Source organism: Anolis carolinensis, chromosome 6, assembly GCF_035594765.1.
Source record: "Anolis carolinensis isolate JA03-04 chromosome 6, rAnoCar3.1.pri, whole genome shotgun sequence".
NCBI classification, from domain to species: Eukaryota; Metazoa; Chordata; class Lepidosauria; order Squamata; family Dactyloidae; genus Anolis; species Anolis carolinensis.
The window spans coordinates 23,049,368-23,075,520 of NC_085846.1; the positions used below are offsets into that span (position 1 = coordinate 23,049,368).

The 26,153-nt window shown below is 41.1% G+C and overlaps 2 protein-coding genes across 12 annotated transcripts in view; one reads left to right on the top strand and one right to left on the bottom strand.

The window, feature by feature from the left end:
• The window catches only part of ap2a1 (adaptor related protein complex 2 subunit alpha 1), a 37,118-nt gene extending 20,276 nt beyond the window's left edge, over positions 1–16,842 (bottom strand). For all 7 annotated transcript variants that reach the window (XM_062957652.1, XM_062957650.1, XM_062957648.1 and 4 more), the window contains exons 1-6: positions 16,685–16,842; positions 7,486–7,554; positions 5,236–5,378; positions 3,052–3,245; positions 1,736–1,865; positions 785–886 (exon numbers count right to left, since the gene is read on the bottom strand). In XM_062957652.1, coding sequence (XP_062813722.1) covers positions 785–886; positions 1,736–1,865; positions 3,052–3,245; positions 5,236–5,378; positions 7,486–7,554; positions 16,685–16,751 — 705 coding nt within the window. In that variant the 5' untranslated portion in view covers positions 16,752–16,842. The remainder of the gene's footprint in view (positions 1–784; positions 887–1,735; positions 1,866–3,051; positions 3,246–5,235; positions 5,379–7,485; positions 7,555–16,684) is intronic.
• Positions 16,843–17,324: 482 nt separating this feature from the next.
• The window catches only part of tsks (testis specific serine kinase substrate), a 29,859-nt gene continuing 21,030 nt past the window's right edge, over positions 17,325–26,153 (top strand). For 2 of the 5 annotated variants that reach the window (XM_062983760.1, XM_008113608.3), the window contains exons 1-3: positions 17,325–17,478; positions 20,611–21,006; positions 23,214–23,454. In XM_062983760.1, coding sequence (XP_062839830.1) covers positions 20,822–21,006; positions 23,214–23,454 — 426 coding nt within the window. In that variant the 5' untranslated portion in view covers positions 17,325–17,478; positions 20,611–20,821. The remainder of the gene's footprint in view (positions 17,479–20,610; positions 21,007–23,213; positions 23,455–26,153) is intronic. The other 3 variants (XM_008113607.3, XM_008113606.3, XM_008113604.3) reach the window with 3 other exon arrangements.

The window sequence follows — 26,153 nt, forward strand, 5'->3', positions numbered from 1 at the left end:
TTCCCAGTTTTGCTGTTCCACTACCAGATTTTTTGCTCTGTGAATATGTCTGTACTCCAAAGCAGACTACGGTGATTACTGTTTAGACAGGCCTTTAGTGAAGGAAGCTAAGCTGGAATGATAAGAAACACCATAATGTTTATGGACTGGAACGAAGTACAATATAATCTGACATGATGCCACAAGAATATGAATGTATATTATTGTTGTTTTAAATTGTTTATTTTATGTTTATTATCAATGTATTTGGATTGTTTACATTATTTTAATATGTTGTAGGCCGCTTTGGGTCCTGTGAGAGAAAAAAGCAGGAACTAAATAAAGATATTATTATTATTATTATTATTATTGCTTCTGCTGGGGCAGCTATTTAGGTTGTAGTAGCCATAGATTCATGCCCCTTTGCACCAGACAACAGAAAAAAAATAAAGCTATTCAGCATCTCCTTAGCTGGACTACTGGTGTTACCTCAGTCTGCTCCTCCTTCCTTTGGCTCACTACGTGCCCTATTTCTCATTAGGTCCCTATATTCCATGCAGTGATAAATCTCACATCCCATTCATGGCAAATATTATAGTGCAAACTGGGAAAATAAATGTATTTTGCCTGCTGAATATAGTATGACCCCTCCCCCATGTTTGCAGCACCAATATTCACAATTTCAAATGCAGAATTCTTGGTTCCCATATATACAACAAAGACTCCCACAGAAGTAAAGCAAAAAACATAGAAACTTAGGGCAAATGAAATTACTCCGAACTATTCCTCAAAATACAGGACTCACCCTGCTAAGCCTGGAGACAGCCAAGGATACACAGGTCTTGAAATCATCAGGATTCTTCTTGCAGAGGCAGGCGATGAGACTGACAGCAGCAGTGACTACGCCCTGTGTTGAAAGAAGAAAAAGGAGAGATGACACCACTATTTCAGTAGAGAGACTGTAAAAAAGGACAAGATGTACCACTGTCTGTCCCTATAGGGTACATAGTGTAAGCCAATGGTGTTCAACCTTTTCTTCATTATGGACCCCCTTTTAAATACTTTTGTGGTTGTGGACTCCCAAGGCTAAACTCAAGATTTAAGGCACTAGCCTGTATCAAATATTTATTCCAATTTTCTCATGATCTGTTAATACACACATTCTTAATATTATATTTTCATTATGATTCCATATGAATTTAAAATAGTATCAACACTAATAATAGTCAAGAGTTAATAATTTAATAATGAAATCCTTAATGGACCCCCTGAGACAATATCGTGAGAACCACTGGTGTATCATTATGACAAGGTAGGAAACGCAAAGGGTTCAACATGTAGTATTACCACAGAGAAGCATTTGGAGAAATTTTGGCTCTCTGGATACTTTGGTCTGGAACACCACCACTCCCAATCTTTTATCATTAGCCATTGATTTGGAGCTGATCAGGCTCATAGGTCAAAGCTTCTGTATGACCAATGGCTTCTCAACTCCAGATTTAAGCATGTGCAGAATGAATCAATTAATCACTATAAAAAAATCAACAGGAATATGTTCTCCTCTCAGACAATAGTATTTTGAATAAACTTCAAACTAGATACAAGCTGATTGAAAAGTCCTGAATGTTTTCTATCATACGAAAGAGACCAGAAGTTGGATGGGATGTATTTTAGGCAAGTTATTTCAAAGATGTAGAAGATTTCATGGACTGACTATCTGAAAGAAGTGGGGACGGGGCACTGAGAGAAGATGTACCATATGCTGATCATTCAGAAGGTGCACCACACGTGATGTCCACTCTCCCATGGGCACCAGGTCGGGTGAGGTCTTGTACAAACGCAGAAGGCAGAGGGCAGCACTCTGTTTTACACTATCCATGGTGTCTCTAAGGTAGAATAATTAATAAATAGGCAAGTCAGACAAATGGATACTATAATGGGGAGACTATAGCTCAGGAACCAGAACACTGTGCCCAGGCTGGTTATAAAGAATGCATAATAATAATAATAATAATAATCATCATCATCATCATCATCCCCACCACCACCACCACCACCATCATCCTTTATTTGTACCCCGCCCTATCTCCCTGCGGGGACTCATGGTGATTTCCAACAACAGTAACAAAATGGCAAACGTACAATGCCGAAAACAAACAATAATAAATCAGATCAAAACAGTGGATAAAACAATCTCAAAATAAACTTATAAGACTAAATAAAAAATACATAATTAAACTTAAATAAACATAATATAACCTAAATAAACTAAATAAGCTAAGCTCAGTCATCAGTGATAAACCTAAAATTAAGACAAGTCTCCACACAAAATAAAATAAAAATTTAAAAAATCTGAAATCAAAACAAAAAAATAAAAACAAAACAGAAGTCCCCACTAAAGCCCAGGAGGTACAAGGTCAAAAGTTGAGCATCAGCAGAGAAGTCAGCGGCCCCAATCCAAGCCAAGTCCGGTTTCAGTACTAAGTCGATGGTCAAAGGGGAGCTGGTTGGTAAAATTCCCCAGTACTGTTTTCCTATAAGGTATCAGTGACTTGAAGTAACTTTGGGCCATGGCTAGTTAGCTACATCTCTTGCATCAACTTCACTGGCTAGCGGTCTGTCTCGGAGCACAATTCAAAGTGCTAGTTTATCATCTTTAAAGCATGTCATGGCTTGAGTCCAGATGATCTGAGAGACAGCATCAATGTGAACCTGCCCAACTTTTAAGATTGTTGGTGGCAGGCTTTCTCTCTGTCCCACCATTACAGGAACGTTTTGTGGCTGTCTTCTTGTTAGCTTCTTTGAAGTGTAGAAATTCTCTCCAATTGAAAGTTTGGCTAGTAGCTAGCTCCTATATGTTTTCTTTTCACTGACAGGAAAATGCCATTTTATTTAGGCAGGACTTTGACTTAGACTTACTTTTTTAATGCATTTCTTATCATCGATGTAAAGAACACTTAAGAGATAAAAAATTTGCTCCATATATGGCAGCTTGCTCTGTTCATATACTTTTGTAAAAACACCCCCATGCCCTCCCTACTGCAAGCTCTTTCCCCAACCGAGCCAGCTTACCCAGCCACCAGGATGCGTGGGATCTCAGAGGCAAAGGCCTCAGCCATCTCACGGCTGCCCACGTTGGCGATGCAGTGCAGGGCCAGGCACATAAAAGTGGGGTTGCGGCTCGCCAAGTCATTCTTGATGGCATTGTTGATGAGACGGATCAGCTCGCTGTTAGAGTTCACCAGCACTGAAATGAATAAGTAGCCCTGGAACAGCAGATGAGAAGAAAGAGGCAGACAGATTTTAGTGAGCTGACAATTGTGCAAGGGGCAAGAGCATACCTTTGATGAAGCAAATAGCATACCGAGGCACTTCCAGTGCCACCACTTTGCACTTCAGAAGAAAAAAGGCCGGAGTAAAGCAAGACAGGGCTCTCAAGAGAGAGAAGCAGTGTTGTGGGCAGATCAGTGAATGAGGCCTCACCATCTGCTTTACAGACTCTGCAGTGGTAGCTATTCTGACATGTCTTTGGGTGAAAATAGTCAAGCTATTTCCAGCCAAAGTACCAGAGGTTTAATTGTAAAGTGCATTGGGTCAGTATTTCTGCGGTTGTCAGAAATTGGAGATCCTGCATTATTAAAGAAGATTTCCCATACCCTCATGGACACAAATTACTCAAAACACAAGGAGAGCTGTGGAATACAAAGGCTTTTGAGGTCAAGCATCCATCCAAGTCTAGTTCAAAAAACAACTGATGGATGGTAAAATTGCTCCTGGAGGACATCAATTCAGACTGCAGTGTATTAAGGGCAATGGTACAGCTGCATGTTTGGGGCATTTTGGTAATAAACAAATACATAAATTAATGGATGCAGTCTTCCAAGATCTCACAAGGGCACAGTATGGCAAACAGAAAACTAGAGATCAGAGGAAGAAATATACCTCGGCATTCTCACAGATCTGATTTTGTATCATTACGGAGTTTTCTCCCAAGCAAAACCATCTAAGAAAATCCCTACATATTTTCTCCGTAGTCCAAGAATTGTTTCAGTACTCCATTCACTATTTGAAAAAGGATTTGATGATGGGAACCTTGCTGAATGGCTTGGGAGAAATTGCTCTCTGTTTCCTGGCCCCTGAATTAATTTAAGAAGGAAGCATGAAGTCATCTCATGGAGATTATGCAGAGCTGCTCGGGCAAAACTCCTGCCCTACACGTTCTACTGCCATGTAGGTTTCCCGAAACCCCAATTTTTAGCTTTGCTGCTATTAATCTTATCTGAAGTTGCTTTAACAGCAGCTTCAGCAGGAGTAAGGTACATGGGTCCCCTAGAAATTGTTTTTCACTATAAATCTCACCACGTATGATAGTAACTGAGACTGAACAAGGTATGACTCCAATGCCATCTGGAGAGCCACATCCCCCAGTGATCACAGAAAGAATGTAATAAATTTAAAGCAGAACAAGTAATTAATTAGCTTGATAATGTCTACTATAATTTGTTACACTGTAAATATAATCTGATTTGCCCGGTTTTAATTTTATTATAATTTATTTGAGAGCCATTGTGGCACATAGTTAGGGTTGGGATAGAATGTGGGAGACCAGGCACACAACTGTGACTTTCATTGGAATACACTTTGTTATGTGCGTGTCCATGACTGTGGTGGGTAACTGTAGGAGACTGGGGGAGGATATTTGTTTCTCAGAAGACTTTGGGAGGGGGGGCTGTAACCGCACAGCATCCAACACCCTGTAGGAGCTCTGTGGGTCAATTCTGCCATCTTTCTAGACCCCTCTGGACCATTTTAGCCCCAGAAAAGGCCATTTTTCAAAACAGGAAGTAATCAGAATTACTTCTGGTTTACCTTTTTAAAAAATTGCTCCCTTGGTCCTATAACAGCCCTTGGAGGTCTCAAAACATGGCAAAACACAGCCTCTAGAATAGGTATGGGCAAATCTCGGCCCTCCTCTGTGTTTTGGACTTGAACTTCCACAATTCCTAACAAGCTTAGGCCCTTTCCTTTCCCCCCTCAGCCACCTAAGTCATCCAAATCTCATTGGAGAAAAGAATATAGCAATATAAATTGATATATTAATAAATACTATCGTCTTCCCAAATAAGTTATCTACCAATGGAACTCTGGGAAGTAGGTTACTATTCTTCCTGTTAGTTTGTTGAACCAAGTCAAGGAATGGCAGGACTTGTTATTTGAAAGAAGATCCCCCCCTCCCTTAAAATGCCATCTACTCACAATTTGCTTCTCTGTGTATTTATTTGAGCTGAGCAGGTTGACAGCCTCCATGTGCCCAAAGTCGATGTCATGGCCCAGCAGGAAGATGAAGAGCAGCTTACAGACATATTTCTTCTTGCTGTAACCATCCAAAGCTTTATCTCCTGAGAGGGAAGAGAGTGACAGCAGGGAAGGGTGGAGAGGCCGGAAGGTCATTGCTGGGAGGACAAAGGTGACTGCAAAGCCACTGCAAAGCCGCTGCAAAGGGGGGGGGGGAGCTGCCTGGAGCCCCCAAAGGAGCCAAGATCTGCCTGTCCTGAAATGTTTTAACATTTAACATGGAAGGGAAACAGATATATTCCAAACATCTTCCAATTTTCTCCTTATTTCTCTGTGGCCCACAGTTATTTAGTCCCATAGCCACCCCTTAATACTTTTCTTCTTGTTCTGGCTCTGTTTATTTCCTCATGATGAGGAATGTGCAGGATAAGAAGCTCAGAATTGAACCAGCAGGCTAACAGATGGGCCCTGGAAGCTCTGCCAATTGGCCAACAAATCAGAAGACTACTTCAACAGTTGGCAAGTAATTTGTGAAACAGCCCAGACTGGGGAAGGAAGACTTTATCTCTTTCTAGGCTAATCTAGTCAGAGTTAATCTATTCACAAATGGAGGAGAGGTCTTTTTTTGGATTCCTCCTCTCACCAAGGAGAGAAATCGTGTGCTCTGGCATCTATATATATGTAAGCACTTAGGAAAGTATGGGAAACTCTGTGCTCAAGAATATTATAAACACATTATTGATGCAACTCTCATGTCATTATAATTATAAGTATATATATAAAATAAAGCTTCTCTAATTTGGGATCAAAAAGATCCAGACTAAGTACAAAAAAGACCAAATCGCTGCTCTATTTTCGTTCCATAAGTATTCTAAACCAGAAATGAAGAAAAGGAACAAGAATTCATCGAACCTAGAAAGAAGGAACCATAGGGATCAAAAGAAATGCTGACTAAAGAAATTGCTCCTAGCTAGCACAGCTACCAATGTCTGAGATGCTATTTAAGAAAGGGAGTGAGGTGTTGTTAGTCTTTTAAATAAAAATCAAACATTCCAAAATGACAGATTCAACAAATTGTTAACATGGCAGTTCAGAGCCACAGAGACCGTAACAAGATTATGTTCTACTTTGAGAGACGAATAAGGTCTAGCAGAGAAAGAAAGCATAAGATAAAACAGCTAGATTGACAGGAGCTAGGGCTTTGAGGTTCTCTGGAAGTAGATCTACACTCTTTAGATCGGTTCCCAACCTTCTTCTTGCTGTAACCATCCAAAGCTTTATCTCAGTCAATTCTGTCTGAAGATGCACAGATGTTTTCTGCTATCCTCTTAACCCAAACCTCCTCCTCTTTTTATAAAATCCCAAAACAGAAGCTTGGCATGAATTGCACATCAATTCAAATGGCAAGCATCAATCTCTCCTTCCTGCTCCTTTTAACCTCCCAATCACACAGAGAGCCAGCATACCGAGCCTGTGAACTCCTGCTGTTCTCATTTAAGCATTCTTGGGGTGAGGGAAATAGGTTGCTGGTAGAAGCAGGGTGAAAATTGCCCCAGCACAAATCAACTTGCATCTTCCTGAGTACCCTGGCAGGTTGGAAATGTATTCCACAATGCTCACATCCACAGATCCACAAACACAATCTGGACCAGGAGCAGAGCAAAAGGCATTCAGTACGTTTAAAAAAGTCCTAAGTTCCATTGTAACAGATGGGCTTCAACAGTGGGATGTACAGGGCTGGCAGTAGTAACTATTTTTGTCAGGAGGAAAAGGGAGCCTAGTGGTTAGAGCAGAGGGCCTGAGAATCAGACCTTTTCAAATGTCTTTCAGCATCCCATCTGGAACAATCCAGCTGTTTCTGTATTTCCACCCTGAGTACAAGGATCATCCTTCATCTGCTGTCTGCAGATACAAAGCATGCTGTACCTTTCTACAGAGCACTGCTGACAAGGGATTACAAAAGATGGATGACAGAAGCTGAACCAACCTGGGCAGCGACTATAGATAAGCATGGCCATGAGGTGGGTGAGGAGGAAGAGAGAGAAAGAAAAACGAGAGGTAGTGAGTAAGCTGGGCTGAGTCATGGAGTTGCTTTAGGGAGCTGAAGTTTCCTGCAGGGTCGGAGGAGAGAGGAACAAAGTGTGTGTGTGATATGGAAAGACAGTGACAATAGACAGTCAGACAGAGACAAACACACACAAGGAAGCTCACCTTTGAATTTGGACCGGATATTGGCCAATTCCTTGTTAATTCTCTTAATTTCAGCCTCTTTGCTCTTACCTGAAATCAGAGATTAAGGCATTCAAATGAGGGAGACAACATTTTTCTCTATTCATCATGCGTTCAAACAATTTGGTCATATGCTTGGTATTGAATCTCTATTTACCACTCCAAGGAGCATATCAAGAAAATCTGGGAATTGGAACAAGGGTAGCCTGATTCTTCTCTCCAGGACCAAGCAGAGGTTGCACCAATCCCCAACTTGCAGAAATTAGTCCATAGAAGGAAATAAAATCCAAAAGTAGCAGGAAGTTAAATTCTGGTTTAATGGGGTAGGAGGCCTGAGAGAAGACTGTTGCACAATCAGTGCTCCCAGGAACTTCCAAGAGCAGAAAAAAAAAATCTTTTTTGTGTACATGGAAAATAAATGGAAGAGTATCAAATTTTGATATGGAAGCAAATAAGAAAGGAGTCTGTGAGCAAGAAGCTATAAAAATGTCCCCAAGACAATATATAAAACCTAGATAACACACTGGCCACTCTGGGTTGAAAAATATCAATAAATGGAAGCAATCGATGTCACATTAGATATGGACAAAACTCCTAGTTTAGATGTCCTCCATATGCAGAAACTTTAAACCTCATGCACCCAACATCCTGATTACCAGGATTGCAAATGTTGGTAAATACTGTACTCCAAAACTAAACTGAAACAAAATTCTCTTTCATATGTAGCAAGCAAATTTCACAGCATGGAGATGACCATGTTGTTGTAGTTGTTTAGCAAATGGTTATTACAAATGATGAGTTGCTGGGGAGAAAAAAGAAGTATGGCAACTATAATTTAGTATCTCAAATGTAGCTGAATTCAGAGCAATTCAAACCCAGTCTTTTAAGAGCTATTCACTTATAGCTCTAGGCCTGGATGGCCAAATTCATCAGTGTAGATTTCTCCCATGTTCAAATTTCCCCCACAAATGATGAAATCTACAAATCTGGTGCATTTTTTTCAAAGGAAAATGCAATACAAACTCTCACCCAGCTATACATCACATATAGAGATGTTTCATGCATAAAAATGCATGAAAAATAAAGTTCAGCATTAGAAATAACCCTCCTAGAACCCATTATCTGCTCCTCTAGGACTTCCCAATTATAGTACTTCTTTGCCAAATCTCAGAAAAGTTACTGTTTTAGGCTGCCAATCCCAGAATCCCTCAGGTAGCATGGCCATACTGGCTGGACATTTTCATGAGCTGCAGTTAAAAAAACAGTATTCCCAAAATTCTGTACAAATCTTACATGAAACACAGAACATGAGGTCTACGTTCAGAACACTGCTTAAAGGGGAAAAAAATCACTTCCAACCTGAAAAGCAGTGTTGGGTAAAGGAGAATTTAATCCCCACTTCTGTTTTTACAATATAAATCTCCTTGCTCATCCAGCAAAATTATTATATGTATTTCCATCTCAAGGATTAAATTAAACATGGATGGGTGACTTAATAATAATAATATAATAAAACTTTATTTCTATTTCACCCTATCTCCACAAAGAGACTCAGGGCGGATTCCAACAAACAATGGCATACATTCAATGCCTTCAAAAAAACAGATAAATATTGGCATAAAATCCCAATAAGACCCCACATATGAATACAGCGTTAAAAACCTATTATCAAATTAAACCCAATGCACAGGGAAAGTTAACATCAAATTAAATCTAACACATGGGGAAAGGATTAAAAACTAGTAATGTTGCCCTTCACTGAAAAATAAAATATCAAAATATCTAATCACGAACCTCTCACATCTCACACTATTTGGCCTTTACATAAGGTGAAAAAGTTCACATGCATAATCTCTAAAGAGGACAAAGGCTAGTGTAGTTTTTCCCTACAGGTACTGGGCCCAGTCAATCCCATACCAGAAATGCAGAAAGGGCAAACAGATTTGTAAATTGTAGAGATTTGAGATGGACCTTGATCCAAGTAATGTCAAACTAAAATAGTGCCTTCTGTAGAGAAGAGAACTCTGCATCTTCTTCACACATTGGCACAAATCATTACTAGTTCCAGGTGAAATAAATCCATTGAATCAATGGAATTAACCAATGTGTTGACTCACCATTCAACAGATTGTATGGGTCTGGGTTTTTTTATTAGCCAACAGGATTTAAGCCAATGTCACATGAGCCAAGGTGGGATTTACCCCATCAAGTAGAAGACAACTCATAAACAATTTAGCTATGAAAGAAAGGGCAGGAGGAAGCACACACAGATCCCATATATATACAACTGTTTCTCGTAAGTGCTTGATTTGTGTATGGATTGCACTGACTGGCATCTTGGGGGTGAGAAGGAAGGAAGGAAGCTGTTTATATAGAGATTCTTTGTCAATGTTTGGAATTCAGCCTGCTCTAAAGTAGGAGTAGCCATATAATGGAAGGGCAGGGATGACAGCAACTTCACACAATGCAGGAAAAAGTCAGGGGTCATGTTTGCACATTAATTTAGGACACAGCTAAAGAACCTGTGGTCCTCCAGCTTACGTCCCTCCATCCCTGGCTGTTGCCCAAAGTAACAGCCATATATTAGAGCTAAAATCCAAGAACCCCTGAAAGGCCACAGCTTCCCAGCGATTGCTTTAGATTAAAAACAATGCCACAGTGAACCAGGATGTAAATAAGGAGCATGCTGCTCCACGCAACCCATTTCTTATATTTATTTATAGCCTGCCTTTTTCCCTGTCCAGGGTAGAAGGCAGCTTACAAAGCCAAAAAAAAAATCACATCATACAAACATTAAAAATAGGATTAAAAGCAGTTAAAAGCCTGATAATTTTTTAAAAAATAAATAAATTCGCCTGGACAATTTGCCTCAAAGGCCTGCCAAAACAAAAAGGTGTTTACATGCCTACACTAGGGTAGTAAAGAGGGTCTAGCTTCTCTAGGAAGTGTTTCAAAGTGAGAGCAGTCACCAAAAAGACCCTCTCCTGTGTTTCCACAAAAGCAGTGGGACCGAGAGGAGGGCCTTCCCAGGCCTCAAAATGCAGTAAGAATACGGTTCTTCAGAAAACTGGATCTCAGCCATGTCAGACTTTATAGATCATAATCATCGCTTTGAATTGTGCCTGGAAACAGAACGGCAGCCAATCGATCTGACACAACAAGGAAGTGGCCAACCCTGCTTAACAACCTGGCTGCAGTCTTTTTTTGGACCAGCTTAGGTTTCTGAGCAGTCTTCAAAGATAGTCCCAGGTACAGGGCACTACAGTAATCCAAATAGGTGACTAAGGAATGTGTTGCTGATATCTGTACAAATAGGTGCAGCTGGCATACAAGCCTTAATTGTGCAAATGCACTCCAGGCCAGTACTGAAACCTGAGCTTCCAGGTTCAAGGTTGAATCCAGGAGAATACCCAAGAAATGAACCCGGGGAAATGCAATGCCATCCATCATGGAATGAATCCCTATTTTCTGTCCTGCCTTTTGACTGATCAGGAAGGGGACAGACTCTCCTGAATTCTGAACTCATGATTATGGTTTAAGAATCCAAAGAATTCAGGATTTTTGGTTTATAAATTTCAGCTAATCTGGGGTCACTAAATTCTCATTCTGGTTTCAGACATCATGAGACATTATACTCTTCCTGGCTATTCTATCTGCTCCCATAAAAGGGGATGCATGAGCTTCAAGAACTCTACCTATTTATATCTTGGTTTGTTAAGCCATTTTTGAGCTTAAAGCATAGCTAGAGAGTTACCTTTTGGGTGGAGACAAGTATTTATATGAAACAACAGAAGGTGCTCTTTTCTGAAAGGTCTCGGTGTTCACTGACACCTCCCCTTTGTATGTTTCAACTAAAAGCGGAGACAGACCTAAAATATATTCTCCCATTCTTTTACCTGCCACAAATAGAAGGCTACAAATGCAATATACATACTGTCTTCTTTGGGTTTATTGGGACAGTATCCAATCAAGATTACTTCTGCTGCACTGTCAACTTACTGTCAAACCTCACAAAGACTGAAAGCATGAACAGTTCTTTGAAAGAGTCAGTTTGCATCATTTCAACCACTAGCTGTTCTTGCTAAAGCCTGATGGGAGGTGAGAGCCTAACAACAACTGGTAGGCCATACAAGTTCCTGTGCCATGGCTTTATATGATAATCCATCACTCCAATCAGAAGATGACTGGATGCTTAATAGTGACACGTTGGTATATACGAGGGAAACTGTTAACGTGGAAAGGCAAAAAGTATGTGAAATGAGTGTATTTGCAATATCCCAAGATTTTACAAAGAGCCACTTCCAGTGATCTTTCATCCAGACTTGCCCACAGCTTCCTAGCCTCACCTCTACAGGATCTAGAATCATAGGATCATAGAGTTGGAAGAGACCACAAGAGCCACCTAGTATAACCCCCTGCCTGAAATACCCAAGCTACAAAAGGGGCCTATTATAAAATTCAAGAGTTCACAGGTCTACAGCCTGTAAGCCTCATGCATTCACACCGGAACAGACTCCTACGTCTCTGAGTAAAGTGGCACCAGGACTCAGCCTTCTCTCTGGCTCAGACACTGCAATGCCCACACATTTCTCAACGCTTCCTTGGCTGCTGTCAACTGCATTCACTGGTGCTAGAAAGGGAGAGCCCAGCCTGAACTGTTGTTCCTTTTAAACATATTTGAAATTCTCTCCACCCCCACAACCACCAACATACACTGCTGTCTTTTCAGGAGAACAGACATTCGTGACTCAAACATCTTCCATGCAACAGCCCATCACAAAATATCAAATATAAGGCCTCAGGAAACACTGCTCAGAGACCTCACAAACATACCAACCTCTTATAACTAATAGCACATTGAAATTACAAAGTGGTTTCACATCTTTGTTCTATTATTTAATCTCACCCCACCTGTATTCTGTGCTTGTTTGGCAACTGGAAATGGCAGGTGAATGGGCAATTTTTACAAACAGAGATCTAGACTTTTCCAGGACTAGAATGGCCAGCTGCCAAGGTGGACAAAGTTTTTTTGCACCTTTCATAGTTATATCCACAAAAGGATTTTGGCAGATATCACAGCCTTTGTTAGATTTGAATGGCAAGCTGTACCAAAAAATTATGTCCTTTTACATAGCTAAAAGAACTTCCGCCAAAGTTGGCCATTTTAGGGCAACACGACTGGAGGGGCATGTATCACTCTCAAGAAACCAGCTGTGGCATTTTTTCCTCTGGAGCAAAACTGTCAAGACATTGGAACCTCTAAGTCAGGGGTCCTCAAACTGCGGCTCTCCAGCTGTTTGGGCCTCCAACTCCCAGAATTCTGGACCATTGATCAATCTGGCTAGGGTTTCTGAGAGTTGGAAGCCCAAATAGCTGGAGGGCCGCAGTGTGAGGATGCCTGCTCTAAGTGATAAAGAGTGAAAGGCAAGCATGTGAAATTTATAACAATGTCAAAGATCATCAGAAAGAGTCCCAAGTAGAGATTTGAGCTGGGATATGCTCTTGCAGTTTTAAAGTAGAAGACAGAATGAACATCTGGATCACTAGGTTGATGTCTGGCTGTTTTCCCGCAGACTGACAAAGACCCTTGACTCCTTGTGGTGAAAAACAATACTCTCTCCACATTCCCCTAAATTATACTGTTGGAATGAAGCTTAGGCTTTCAAGGCATGAACACCTGTGTGTGACTGTGAAGTCAGTTCTGTTCATGCATTGGAAACAAATCCCTGAGCAAGGAATTCTTTTGAATCTTTTGCTCCAGATTCCAAATGGTATTGCTTGGAATTCCAAAAGATACTAAAATAGTTAAGAAAAGCCTGAGATCTGCCTAACATTGGCCTAGAATCTGATGAACATATGAATTACCTTATTCCAGGACTGTTATCTGTGCAGCCACCCAATATTAGTACTAATTTGACTGAAAGCAGCTCTTTAGGTTCACAGGCTAGAAAATATTTCTGATAATAGGGACTGAACTTGGTATCTTTTACATACAAAGCGTGTGTTCTACCATTGAGCTTACCATCCCCACAAAAATAGTATTTTCAGAGGCCAGCAACAAAAGCCAAAGACAACTTCAAGACAGCAACTTCATGCTTGGTAATCTCAATCTTCACTCAGGACTGCAAGAAAAGAGCCTATAATACTCTCCATTGGCCTTGCAATGATTCACATAGTCTTAAGCTACGTCAAAATCACAACATAGTCATCTTTTTCCTGAAATTCCAGTGCAGTGAAGTTATCTTAAGCCTGCTCCAACCCATGACATAATTACAATTTCCCACACCCTCTGTACATTCAGTTTGTGTATAGTTTCTAGGATGGCTTTTGCTTTCAGATTGACTTTCTCCCCCAGGGATGTTTGGGTGGTGGGAGAGGGAGAAGAATAAACTACGGTAGGATCAAAGTCTAAAAAGGACTGTTTGAAATTAGCCCTGAAGACTGCTATCCATGGAGAGCCACACACTGGCAATCACCCTATTGGTTTCATGTACAATCTTTGCAAAAACTCGATGTTGCACAACACTGTGAGTGTGTGAGCCAAAGAGAGGAAGGGTGGGGTGGAGGGGAAGATCAGGATTCTTGAGAAGGAAGTAGGGAAAACTAACGGAAAGAAACACTTTTGGCCACACTTGAACGCCCCCACAAAAGCCTAGAAAGAAAGACTTGGCACTGAATGAAGATCTCCTGGATTTGAAATGTAACATCTTCATCCTTTCAATCACCACTAGCATCTTTCCTATTACTGCAGAGGCAAACTGAAAAATGACAAGGTTCCTATTTATACTTACTTATTAAGCCCAGTGATTGCCAATCTTTTTTTCCAATACCACATAATGCTGACAGCTATGAACATATACTTCCTATCAGGATCATCCATTTGCTCTTAAGACAAATGGATGATCCTTATAGGAATTATATGGTCCATTAGGCTCTACCTGATATGCATTGGGGGGGAGGGGGGGAAGAGAGAGAAAAATTGATTCACAGCAGCTAGGAACCTCTCTAATTTATTTTGTGTTCTCCAAGCAGAATTCAGTATATTTTTCCCCCTTGCTTTTTGTACACAGGATGTAAATACTTGTTTCTTACTTTGCTCTCAACAATATCAGTCCAAGCCCTGGGTGCCAATTGATGAAGATCACCTTTAACCCTCTATATTTGTACAGCTCCAACACAAATACTTCCCAAGAAAAGTAATTCATACTATGGAATGTGTCCATCTATTTTTGGATGCCCTTGTTGTGCGGACATGGGAATGAAGGAGGGTATTGAAACCCATACCTGAACAAACATCCAGTCTAACCCCCCTGCCATGCAGGAATACATAATCAAAGCACTCCTGACAGATGACCATCCAACTTCTGTTTAAAAGCCTCCAGAGAAGGAGACTCCATCCCACTAAGAGAGAGTTCCATTGTTGAACAGCTCTCATAGTCAGGAAGGTCTTCATTTTCAATCATTTGAAAACAAAACTTGCCTGCTTGTCAAGATGACATCCTTTCAAATATTTAAACATGGTTCTCATGCCCCTTCCTCCTTTGCTACTCTTCATATTCTCTGACCAGGAGGTCATGACCAGGACCACAACATGAGGTCGAGGCCCGCTCGGAGCCTATGTTTGTCTTGTCTTTGTTCTATGTTAAAAGGCATTGAATGTTTGCCTATATGTGTAATGTGATCCGCCCTGAGTCCCCTTCGGGGTGAGAAGGGCGGAATATAAATGCTGTAAATAAATAAATATTCTCCAGCACCCATTCCCTAGTTCACCTCCACACAGGCCCCATTCCGCACTGACCATTTAATGCAATTCAGAGCTAGAGTCAAACTGCAGCGGCAAGACAACAAAGTCTCCCAAAAGTGTGTGGAAAAAAACCCTTTGCGTGGTTTGTCTTATCACCCTCTAGATCTCACACTGGTTCCAGGGTTTCTTTTCTGTAAACATCTGCATGGCGAAACCACTTTCTTCAATACCGGTTCGAAACTGCATTAAATAGTCAGTGGAGATGAGGCCACAGTTTGCAGCCAGACAACACCCATCTTCCACATTGGCACCCCACAACTCACTCTCTTTTTCAAGTTAGTTCCAATAAACTGCTCTGCTATAACAACAACAACAACAACGCTATATTCCGCCCTATGTCCCCGCAGGGACTCCCTTCGGATGTTTTGGACTTCAACTCCCACAATTCCTAACAGCCTACCGGCCATTAGGAATTGGGAGAGCTGCAGTCCAAAACACCCAGAGGACAAAAGTTTGTCCATGCCTGACCAATGACCACACAATGTAGTTCAAACTGCATTATACAGTAGTTAAAGTGGTTCCAAACTGCATTATTTCTATAGTGTAGATCAGGGCATGGACAAGCTACTGGCTGTTAGGAATTGTCGGAGTTGAAGTTCAAAAACCCGGAGGGCCAAAATTTGCCCATGCCTCCTCTAAGGTGATATGTTGGGCTTAGAAGTCAGTGATAACAAGGCAGTTTATTGGAATCAATTTGGAAAAGAGTTTGCTCATGCCTGCCTTAGTCAAATCTCCCCTTGCCAGCCAGTCAGCCTGAACTATATCCACACTGTAGAATTAATGCAGTTTTGACCTCACACTTAATTGCATCACTCAATGCTATACAGTCCTGGAGGGTTGTACCCTTCTAAGGCATTTACCTTTCCCTGTCAGATAGCTCTGGTGCCCCAACAAACTGCAACTCCCAGAATCCCATGGCAGTGAAAGCAGTGCTAAAAGAGCTATAATTCTGCAGTGTAGGCACAGTTGTAAAACTAGTTTAGCAAAAACGTGGGACTCCTATGGCTCAGTGTTATGGTATCCTGGGAGCTGTAGTTTCACAAGGTATGCCAAAAAGAGTGTTGGTGCTTCGCCAAACTACAACTCCCAGGGTCCCATAACTCTGAGCCATGGCAGTGAAAGTGGAGTCGAACTGGATTAACTCCACAGTGTAGATGCCCCCACAATCCTTTACCCAGGGGCCTCTACACTGGAGCCAAGGGGGCCGAAAGAACCCCTCCCCAGGGCCCTCCATGGCCTTGCCCCGCAGCCAACCGGTTTCCTGCCTCCCTCACAGCCGCGATCCCACCCGAGGCCCCTTTCCGAGTCCTCCCTTCGGCCCGACCCCTCCTTTTCAACGGCCCCTCCCTTCTCCTCCAGCCTTCTCCAGTTGCTCACAGTTTCGGATATCGGAGATAAATACGGCCAGGCCCCGCATCCCGTCTCCCTTGGAAACGGCCGGCATGGTGGCGGTGGAGGATCGGGACCCCGGCGACGCTCCGTTCCGCTCCGCGCCCGAAACCTGGCCCAGCAGCACCGAACCGACCAGGGGGAATCCCATTGGCCACTCGCTGCGTCTGTCGTAGGCGATTTTGTATCCAATTGGCTTGAGACCCCGCCTGTTAAGTCCATCCCCGTTCCTATTGACCGAAGGCAAAGCATGATTGGCAGAGAGAATTAAATCCCGCCTATTTCTCTCCCTATTGGCTCCGCCAGGCCCCTTATGTCAAATAAGTCCCCTGCCGAACTGCATTTTCCATTGGGCGTAGGTTAAGATATATCCCGCCTATAGTTCTTTCCCTCCCCGCCCCTTGGTAGCCAATCTCTTCTTCTTAGTGGTGCTGGGGAATGTCCTTCAAGGGATATCCCGCCCTTTTTCTCTCCTGCTTCTTGCGAAATCAGCAAGCTTAGTTCCCGCCCCACTGACGAACAGTCAACACTTCTTCTGGGTTCTTATTGGAGAAAGAGCCCCTTGTCATTCAAGCCGCAGGCTTCTTTTTATTGGTTAAAAGAGGTGACAGCGGAACGGCGGCAAAAGGAACATAAGGGAGAGGAGACTTGGAGACTGGGCTGGGAGAGGCAGATGACGTCACGAGGTTTGGGCCAATAGGCGCAAGCGAGAAATGTAAAAGGATGGAAAGGCATGGATTCAAATCCCTCCACCATGTGGTTCGAGTTCTTCTAATCTAAATGTACGATTAATTCTTCTAAATGTATTGTTGATGTTTTTAGAAGTAGTATTTAATAATAAAAATGGGTTGCTGTGGGTTTTCCGGGCTGTATGGCCATGTTCCAGAAGTATTCTCTCCTGACGTTTTGCCCACATCTATGGCAGGCATCCTCAGAGGTTGTGAGGTCTGTTAACTAGGCAAGTGGGGTTTATATCTCTGTGGAAGGTCCAGAGTGGAGAAAGAACTCTTGTCTGTTGGAGGCATGTGTGAATGTTGCAATTAATCACCTTTATTAGCATTTAAAAGCATTGCAGCTTCAATGCCTGGCTGATTCCTGCCAGCGGGAATCCTTTGTTGGGAGGTGTTAGCTGGCCCTGATTGTTTCATGTCTGGAATTTCCTGTTTTCAGAGTGTTGTTTTTTATTGTCCTGATTTTAGAGTTTTTTAATACTGGTAGCCAGATTTTGTTCATTTTCATGGTTTCCTCCTTTCTGTTTAAATTGTTTACATGCTTCTGGATTTCAGTGGCTTCTCTGTGTGAACACAGAAATGCTGGACCACTCTAACAACCACCATGTCAGACAACACAGAAAAGCCATTGAATCTGCAAAGCCATTAAAGGCTAATCAAGGTGATCAATTGCAATATTCACACCTGCCTCAGAAAGACAAAAGTTATTTTTCCCACCCTGGACTTTCCACAGATATATAAATCCAACTTGCCTAGTTTCCAACAAATCTCATAACCTGTGAGGATTCCTGCCATAGATTTGGGTGAAACATCAGGCGAGAATGCTCCTGGAGCATGGCGACACAGTTCGGAAAAGTCACAGCAACCCATTGATTCCGACCATGAAAGCCTTCAACAACACAATAATAACAATAATAATATACGTATTATAATCAATATACTTATTTACAATAATAGTAATATTTTGACATTATCATTCCCAATATTACTTAAGTAGGGAGATCTTTATTAAAAGAAGAATTAGTCAGTTTTAGGTAGCACCAAAATTACAACTCTCAGGATTCCATGGAAATTAAAATCATGCCAAACTACATTAATTCTACAGTGTAGATGCACCCTGAATCAACCCATTCCCATGAAAAAATAACATAGCATCAGAATCGGCTGGTGTTCCTTGTTCAAAACTCAAAGGAGTTAACTCGCAATGTGAGGATGTTTTTATATGACAGGTTTTGCAAGAAGTATTTAAATGGGGAAATTGTTTATCTATGGGTGCTGTCATGTATATTTTGGTTCTTAGTTTGCAAAGCAAACAAGCTTTTGATCTTCATCTACAGTAGTTACTTTGTCAGATATAGAGAGCAGGGGAATGTTGTTTTCTGTCAAAGCAGTTATGTTTACCAGGGAAATCTGTTCCTCTTAAATGCAGAGGCATAGGGTGAAGTGCATTAATAGTGCTCATTTACATCAGCCTGTGCAGAAACAAATCTTAGGAAGTACTTCCTAATGGTAAGAGCTGTTCGGCAGTGGAATATACTGTCTCGAAGTGTGATGGAGCCTCCTTCTCTGGAGGTTTTTAAGCAGAGACTGGATGGCCATCTGTTGGGAATGCTTTGATTGTGTATTCCTCCATGGCAGAATGGGGTTGGACTGGATGGCCCTTGTGGTCTCCTCCGACTCTATAATTCCACAATAATTGGCATTCCTAGCAGGTGTATAGGCATGACATTGCAGCCAGATTTGAGATTTTGATGGCACTGAATCTTCAAATTTTGGCACTGAGAACCCATTGTGGGATGCCCCATGATTGGATATGTGTGGATCAGGAGTGTCAAACTCATTTACATTAAGCGCCACATTAGCCTTATGGTTGCCTTGAAAGGGTCATTGAATCCATGAACAGAGAATCCTTACATACAGAAGGCTCACTATAACTTTTTGACTTGATGGTAGGTGCTCTTTTTCTTTTTACTCAGTTTGAGTCTCCAGATCTTATTGAATGACAACTCCCATCACTTTTAATTATCTGCTATGCGGACTGAGGATAATGGGAATGGCAACCCAACAGCACTTGTGGTTCTGAGGTTGGGGAAAGGCTAAAGGGCATTTTAAAGGCAGACATCATATCCACAAGCAGGCATGTAGCCGGGGGGAGGGGGGGCTTGAAGGGCTTCAGCCCCCCCCCCCCCCGCCCCCGAAATTCTCAGGGTGGTCCGCAAGAAGGCCTTACATTTATTATTTAAACTGTTATGTTTTTTCATATCATGATCTGATCACCATGCTCAATATATCTCATATACATGGGGGTATTGGGATAACGATACAAAAGGTTTGCTAGGGTAGATCCTCTCTCACTCAGACTCAGCCCCCCCCCCCAAGAACAACCCCCACCCCCAAATCAAAATCCTGGCTACAGGCCTGTCCACAAGCCTTGTATCTAAATCCAAACCCCACTCTCCTGACTAAACAGAAGAGCCTTCCAGATGACCAGCATCTGGAAAGTCACATAAAATGACATGGAAAACCAGATTTTGACACATGTGGTGTGGATTTTTAAAATGGAAGTGAAAAAGCCAGCAAGATGATTCTGGTTTGTTTTATTAAAACAATTGGGGTTTAGTGTACTGCACTCCCTTTAAACCCCAAATTGAACTTTTTGTAGCATCAAGGGGATGCTATATTGGTATAACAACAACAACAACAACAACAGTAATAATAATAATAGTTTTATTTCTTACCCGCCTGTCCTCATGGCTTGAGGCGGGTTACAACATAGTTCGAAACACATAATCATTGTATGCTATGGCTGCTATGGCTGACTTCTCTGGTTGAATTAGTCTGCAATGCCTTTCAAAAATTTTATAAATACGCATATTAAAATACACACCATTCTGCATTCAAAGGGTATATTCAAAGGGTGCATCTACACACTGTAGAATGAATGTAGTTTGACATCACTTCAACTGCCATGGCTCAGCGCTATGGAATTGTGTAAGCTGTAGTTTTACAAGGTCTTTAGCCTTCTCTGCTGAATAGTGCTAGGGCCTCGCCAAACTATAACTCCCGCAATTCCATAGCCTTGAGCCTGTAGCAATAAGTGATGCCAGACCATTCATTTTACAGTATACTGTAGAGATGCGTTCTCATCCAGCATTATGGCCTTGGACCCATTTCCTCTAAAAGCTGCTCTGACAACGTAGAACCTTGGTGGCAAAAGCCATGATGGAATCTTGGAGAAGTCATGTGACCTTCGGCGCCATGGCGACGGTTGTGATACCATAGAGTGCAGCTGGGAGACCCCTTGCTCTCCTTGGAGAGCCAGTTGGCTCAGAGATGGTCGATATCCCTCAGGATAGCATCGGAAAGGAAACCCACGTTTTGAGCCGGATTTTCAATGCTGAACCCAGCGATGTCCAGCTTTGTGGTGAAGACTATTTGGCAGTCCAAGGAGATCAACGAGGCTGGGGACACCCCGCCGTGGGCCTGCAGTCGACCCCATGGAAGCAAGGAGCAACTGGGGAGCAAGCCTAGTGGCACCAAAGCCTTCCCCAAGAAGAAGAAGGCTGTCTCTTTCCATGGGTGGGAGCCCTGGGAAGGAAGGGGGTGGAGGTGGGGTGCCATGCGCTATTTGGGGCACCCGGAGGGAGAAGGCAATAATAATACTTGGTTACCTGCTTTTTTCTCACAGTTCAAGGTGGGACACAACACAGTTAAAATCCCTAGATAAAACACAGTACCATGAAATACATATATTAAAAGACGTATCAGTAGTACAAAGACTTAGACACAATGCTAATATAATGTAAATTCATAGTTTAAAATTGCATCATTATTATTATTATTATTATTATTTTGTTACCTGCCTCTTCTCACAGTTTGAGGTGGGGCACAACACAGTTAAAATCCCTAGATAAAACACGGTACCATGAAATACATATATTAAAAGACATATCAGTAGTACAAAGACTTAGACACAATGCTAATATAATGTAAATTCATAGATTAAAATTGCATTATTATTATTATTATTATTATTATTATTATTATTATTATTATTTTATTGTATGACACAGCAAACAAGATAGATATGCTGGATTTCACAAAATCACAAGTCAAACACTTCCCAAGTGTCTAGGACTGTGTGATGTACAGTAGAGTCTCACTTATCCAAGCTAAACGGGCCGGCAGAAGCTTGGATAAGAGAATATCTTGGATAATAAGGAGGGATTAAGAAAAAGCCTATTAAACATCAAATTAGGTTATGATTTTACAAATTAAACACCAAAACCTCATGTTATACAACAAATTTGATAGAAAAAGTAGTTCTATACACAGTAATGTTATGTTGTAATTACTGTATTTATGAATTTAGCACCAAAATATCATGATATATTGAAAACATTGACTACAAAAATGGCTTGGATAATCCAGAAGCTTGGATAAGCGAGGCTTGGATAAGTGAGATTCTACTGTATTTTCGGATGATGCGTGCAGATCCCAGTAGGGTGGCCTTTTGCAGTTGACAGATCGTAATTTTGTCAATGTCTATTGTTTCCAAATGCTGGCTGAGATCTTTTGGCACGGCACCCAGTGTGCCCATCACCACTGGGACCACCTGCACTGGTTTCTGCTAGAGTCTTTGAAGTTTTTATTATTATTATTATTATTATTATTATTATTATTATTATTATTATTTTGTTACCTGCCTCTTCTCACAGTTTGAGGTGGGGCACAACACAGTTAAAATACCTAGATAAAATAACATGATATACGTACGTATACTAAACTGCTAATAGAATGTAAATTCATAGTTTAAAATTGCATTATTGTTAACAATAATAATAATAATAATAATTTGTTACCTGCCTCTTCTCACAGTTCAAGTTGGGACACAACACAATTAAAATACCTAGCTAAAAAACAATAACCTAAAATACGTATATTAAAAGACATATCGGTAGTACAAAGATTAAGACACAATACTAATAGAATATAAGTTCATGGTTTAAAATTGCATAGGTAATAATAACAATAAATAAATCTGAATAACTTTGTTAGCTGTCTCTTCTTATGGCTCAAGGCAGGGTGCAACACAGTTAAAATACCTAGATAAAACTCAATACCATGAAATACATATACTAAAATACATCTTGGTAGTATAATAATAATAATAATAACAAAAGCAACAACAACAACAACAACAACACTTTATATTCTGCCCTTCTCCGTGTGGGAACTCAGAGTGAATTACAGTGTAAACAGATAAAACCAAACATTAAATGGCTTGTTACAATACAATGAGACACATACACAAACTAAGGCAAAGTCTTCTCCTTTCATTTCCGGCTTTGGAGATAGTGCTCATCTCTAACTCTGGGGAAGGTGTTCTCAGTTTCCAAGCCGAGTTCCCCCCTTTTCTTTTTTTTCTTGCATTCGCCATCTCAGCCCAAATGAAGAAAAAGAGGGAAGCAACATCACGACATTCTGGTTTTAGGAATGATGTTTGCTAAACATCAGTTTAGAGCAGTGATTCTCAACCTGTTGGTCCCCAGATGTTTTGGCCTACAACTCCCAGAAATCCCAGCCAGTTTAGTAGCCGTTAGGATTTCTAGGAGTTGAAAGCCAAAACATCCTGGGACCCACAGGTTGAGAACTACTGGTTTCGAGCTTACATCTAGGGAAGTGCGCTTAGGACCACATTCTTAAGTTAATTGATCCTGGGAAATGTTGGAGGGTAGAGAAGAGGGAGCAAGTGGCTGATTTACATGCCGTTTTCTCTACTCCAGTGTTGAACCACACTTGGCCAGTGAAAACTCCAAGCTCAACTTGAAGCGGTCTTCTGCCTGCACCAATGTTTCTCTGCTGAACCTGACTGATGGAGAACGTGATGACTCCACCACAGAAAATGAATCCACGGATGATGGCAGTCCTCCTGGGGGAGCAGCCGGCGAAAGAAGCGCACCCCTGCCCCCCATCAAGTCAGTTTGGTCTGAATATGATGATGATGATGACACCTCCAGCCAGCAGGTGAAGAAAGTATAATGTGTTTGTTGTTGATGAATATGTCCCCTTGGATTAGCATTGTCCAACGACAAAACAGCCAAAAACTCTCAATTCTTTGAAAATGGGCTATTATTCTTTCAAGGGCTGAGTTGTGTGTATCGTCAGATGTTGTTGAACTTCCTAACAGCATCCCTTACATTTGGCCATTTTAGAGGGCCATAGTAGGCTGGATCTACACTGCCATATAATCCAGTTCAAAATAGATAATCTGGATTTTATAGGGCAGGGTAGATGGGGTCTTATTTTCACCCTTGGACAAGTTCTGGACATTTTATTCCCTGAGCGCAAGGACAAAAATTGATTTTTCTCATTCCATTTGCAGAAGGTGGCTGAAGTGACGGTTGAATGTTACTTCCATACTGGTGTTTTGGTGAATTTTGGAATTAAGAAAAACCATTATAAATATAGGAAATTAATCAGACTTTATTTTTTGGTGTTTTGCAGAATGGAGGGGGGGACCCTTGAAAAAGATGTTCTACGATATAGTTGTTCCCCAAAGTACAGCAATCTGAACAAGAATGTTTTTTAAATTATGTTTGTTGAGAGTTTTTTTACAGTAGGGTAAAAGTAAATTTAAAACAAAGAAAAGCTAAATCAAAGTAATAAAAAGAGAGGGAAGAAGAGAAAAATGAATTTAAAAAGAAAAAAGAAAAAAAGGTTGCAAGGGGAAAGGAGGGCTAGGGGATGGGTAGTGAGTGGGAGTGCTGGGAATGAAGTAAGGGAAGTAGTGGGCAGAGGGAAAGGTAAGAAGGGGTAGTTTGTTGACCTCCATTCTCTCTTATCTGGGTTTTACATGTTCTTAAAGTCCTCTTTTTGTGTTTCTTATACCTCCCTTTAGTCTGATTCAACATGTGGATCCATCTCCCATGTATCTTCTTTTTAATTCGATTATCATTTTCATTTTTTTCTTTCATATATGTTTTATAACTAATGTCCAATTCATTATTTTCCTTAGTATTCCCTGGTTATTTTTCAGCTGTCGAGTTAAATTGTCCATATTCATGATGTCCAATACTTTGAGTAGCCATTCATCTGTTGATGGGGTTTCTTTCTGTTTCCATTTTCTAGCATACACCATTCTTGCTGCCGTTACCAAATAGTTGAAAAGTACATTTTGTTTCTGTCTGTTTCAAAATTAGTCATTCCTAAGAGGAGGTATTCTGGGTTCATTAGAATTCTGGTCTTTAATATTGCCTCAATCTTTCTATGAATATTTCGCCAATGGTTAATTGCTGCTCCCTCGCAAGTCCACCACACGTGGTAAAACGATCCCACATGTGATTCACATTTCCAACACCTTTCTTGTATGTTCTTGTAACATGTGGCCAATTTCTGGGGTGTGATATACCACTGGTACATCATCTTGTACCAATTTTCCTTGAGGTGGAATGCGTATTTATAGTTGAGTTTTTTGTTCCAGCACCTTTCCCAATCTTCCACTTTGATCGGGTGTCCTACATGCGGAGTCCATTTTGTCATGCATTCTTTCACAACTTCTGTCTCTAGAGACCATTGTAGTAAGGTCTTATATATCTTGGTAATTTCTTTCTTTTCCAATTGTATTATTTTATCCCATATAGAATCCTTTTCCATAAATCCTAATCTCTTATCTTTATTATAGTACTAGCTGTGCCCAGCCACGCGTTGCTGTGGCGAAGTATGGTGGTATGGGAAATAAAGTATCTTATATTATCTGCTTAGAACTGGATTATATGAGGCCCCTTCTACCCACCTGGATAAAATGCACACTGAAGTGGATTATATGGCAGTGTGGAGTCAAGATAATCCAGTGCAAAGCAGATAATATAAGATTATAAATGGGTTATATAGCTGTGTGGAAGTGCCTTGAATCTACACTGCCATATAATCCAGTGCAAATTAGATAATCTGTGGAATAAGACTAAGTGAGGCCTAAATCTGCCTGTCCCCTAACTGAACCCTGGCTGTCCCCTGGACTGAGTTGGTTGCTAGGAGACCAAGTGGGCAGAGATTAGCCCTCTAAACTGGCAACAATTGGTTAAAAACAATTATTGCTCTCCCTCTAATTAGGACTTTATTTTTCTTTTCTTTTTGTTGTATCAACCTAGAGGCATGGATGATGGATTGTGTTGTCAAATTTCGAGGTTGGGGGGCCTGTAGTTTTGTTGTTTTGTGGGTCGCCATGATGCCATCACTCATTTATATATATAGATTCCTTTATTTGCATGTATTGAAACCAAGATAAATTTTTATATTGTTTGCTGATTTCTTCTTGAGGTCTTAACATATAATTCCTGTTATGTTATCTATATCTATTCATCAGGAATAATCCAGATAACAGGAAATTAACATAAAATTAGCCATGAATACTTCTTTGAAATTAAACAAAAGAATGTCTTATCAGAAGGTTTTCAAGTTCCTTTGCTCCTAAATTTCCATACTTTCCTAATTGCCTTGACAGGTTGAGAAAATATCTTTCTCCTCTCTGTGTCCTTTTCATTGTCTCTCTGTGCTTTCTTTTCAAAATAGGAACTCGTGGGCCAGCCAGTCTCATCCTCTTTTTGCCAAACAAAAATGTAAAATCACATCGCTATCACTGGCATGGCACAGGTCCTGCTGTACCTGAAAGCAGCAGGCTAGCTTAGAAAGGGTATAGTGCAAACTCTGTGGGATATCCAGATCTT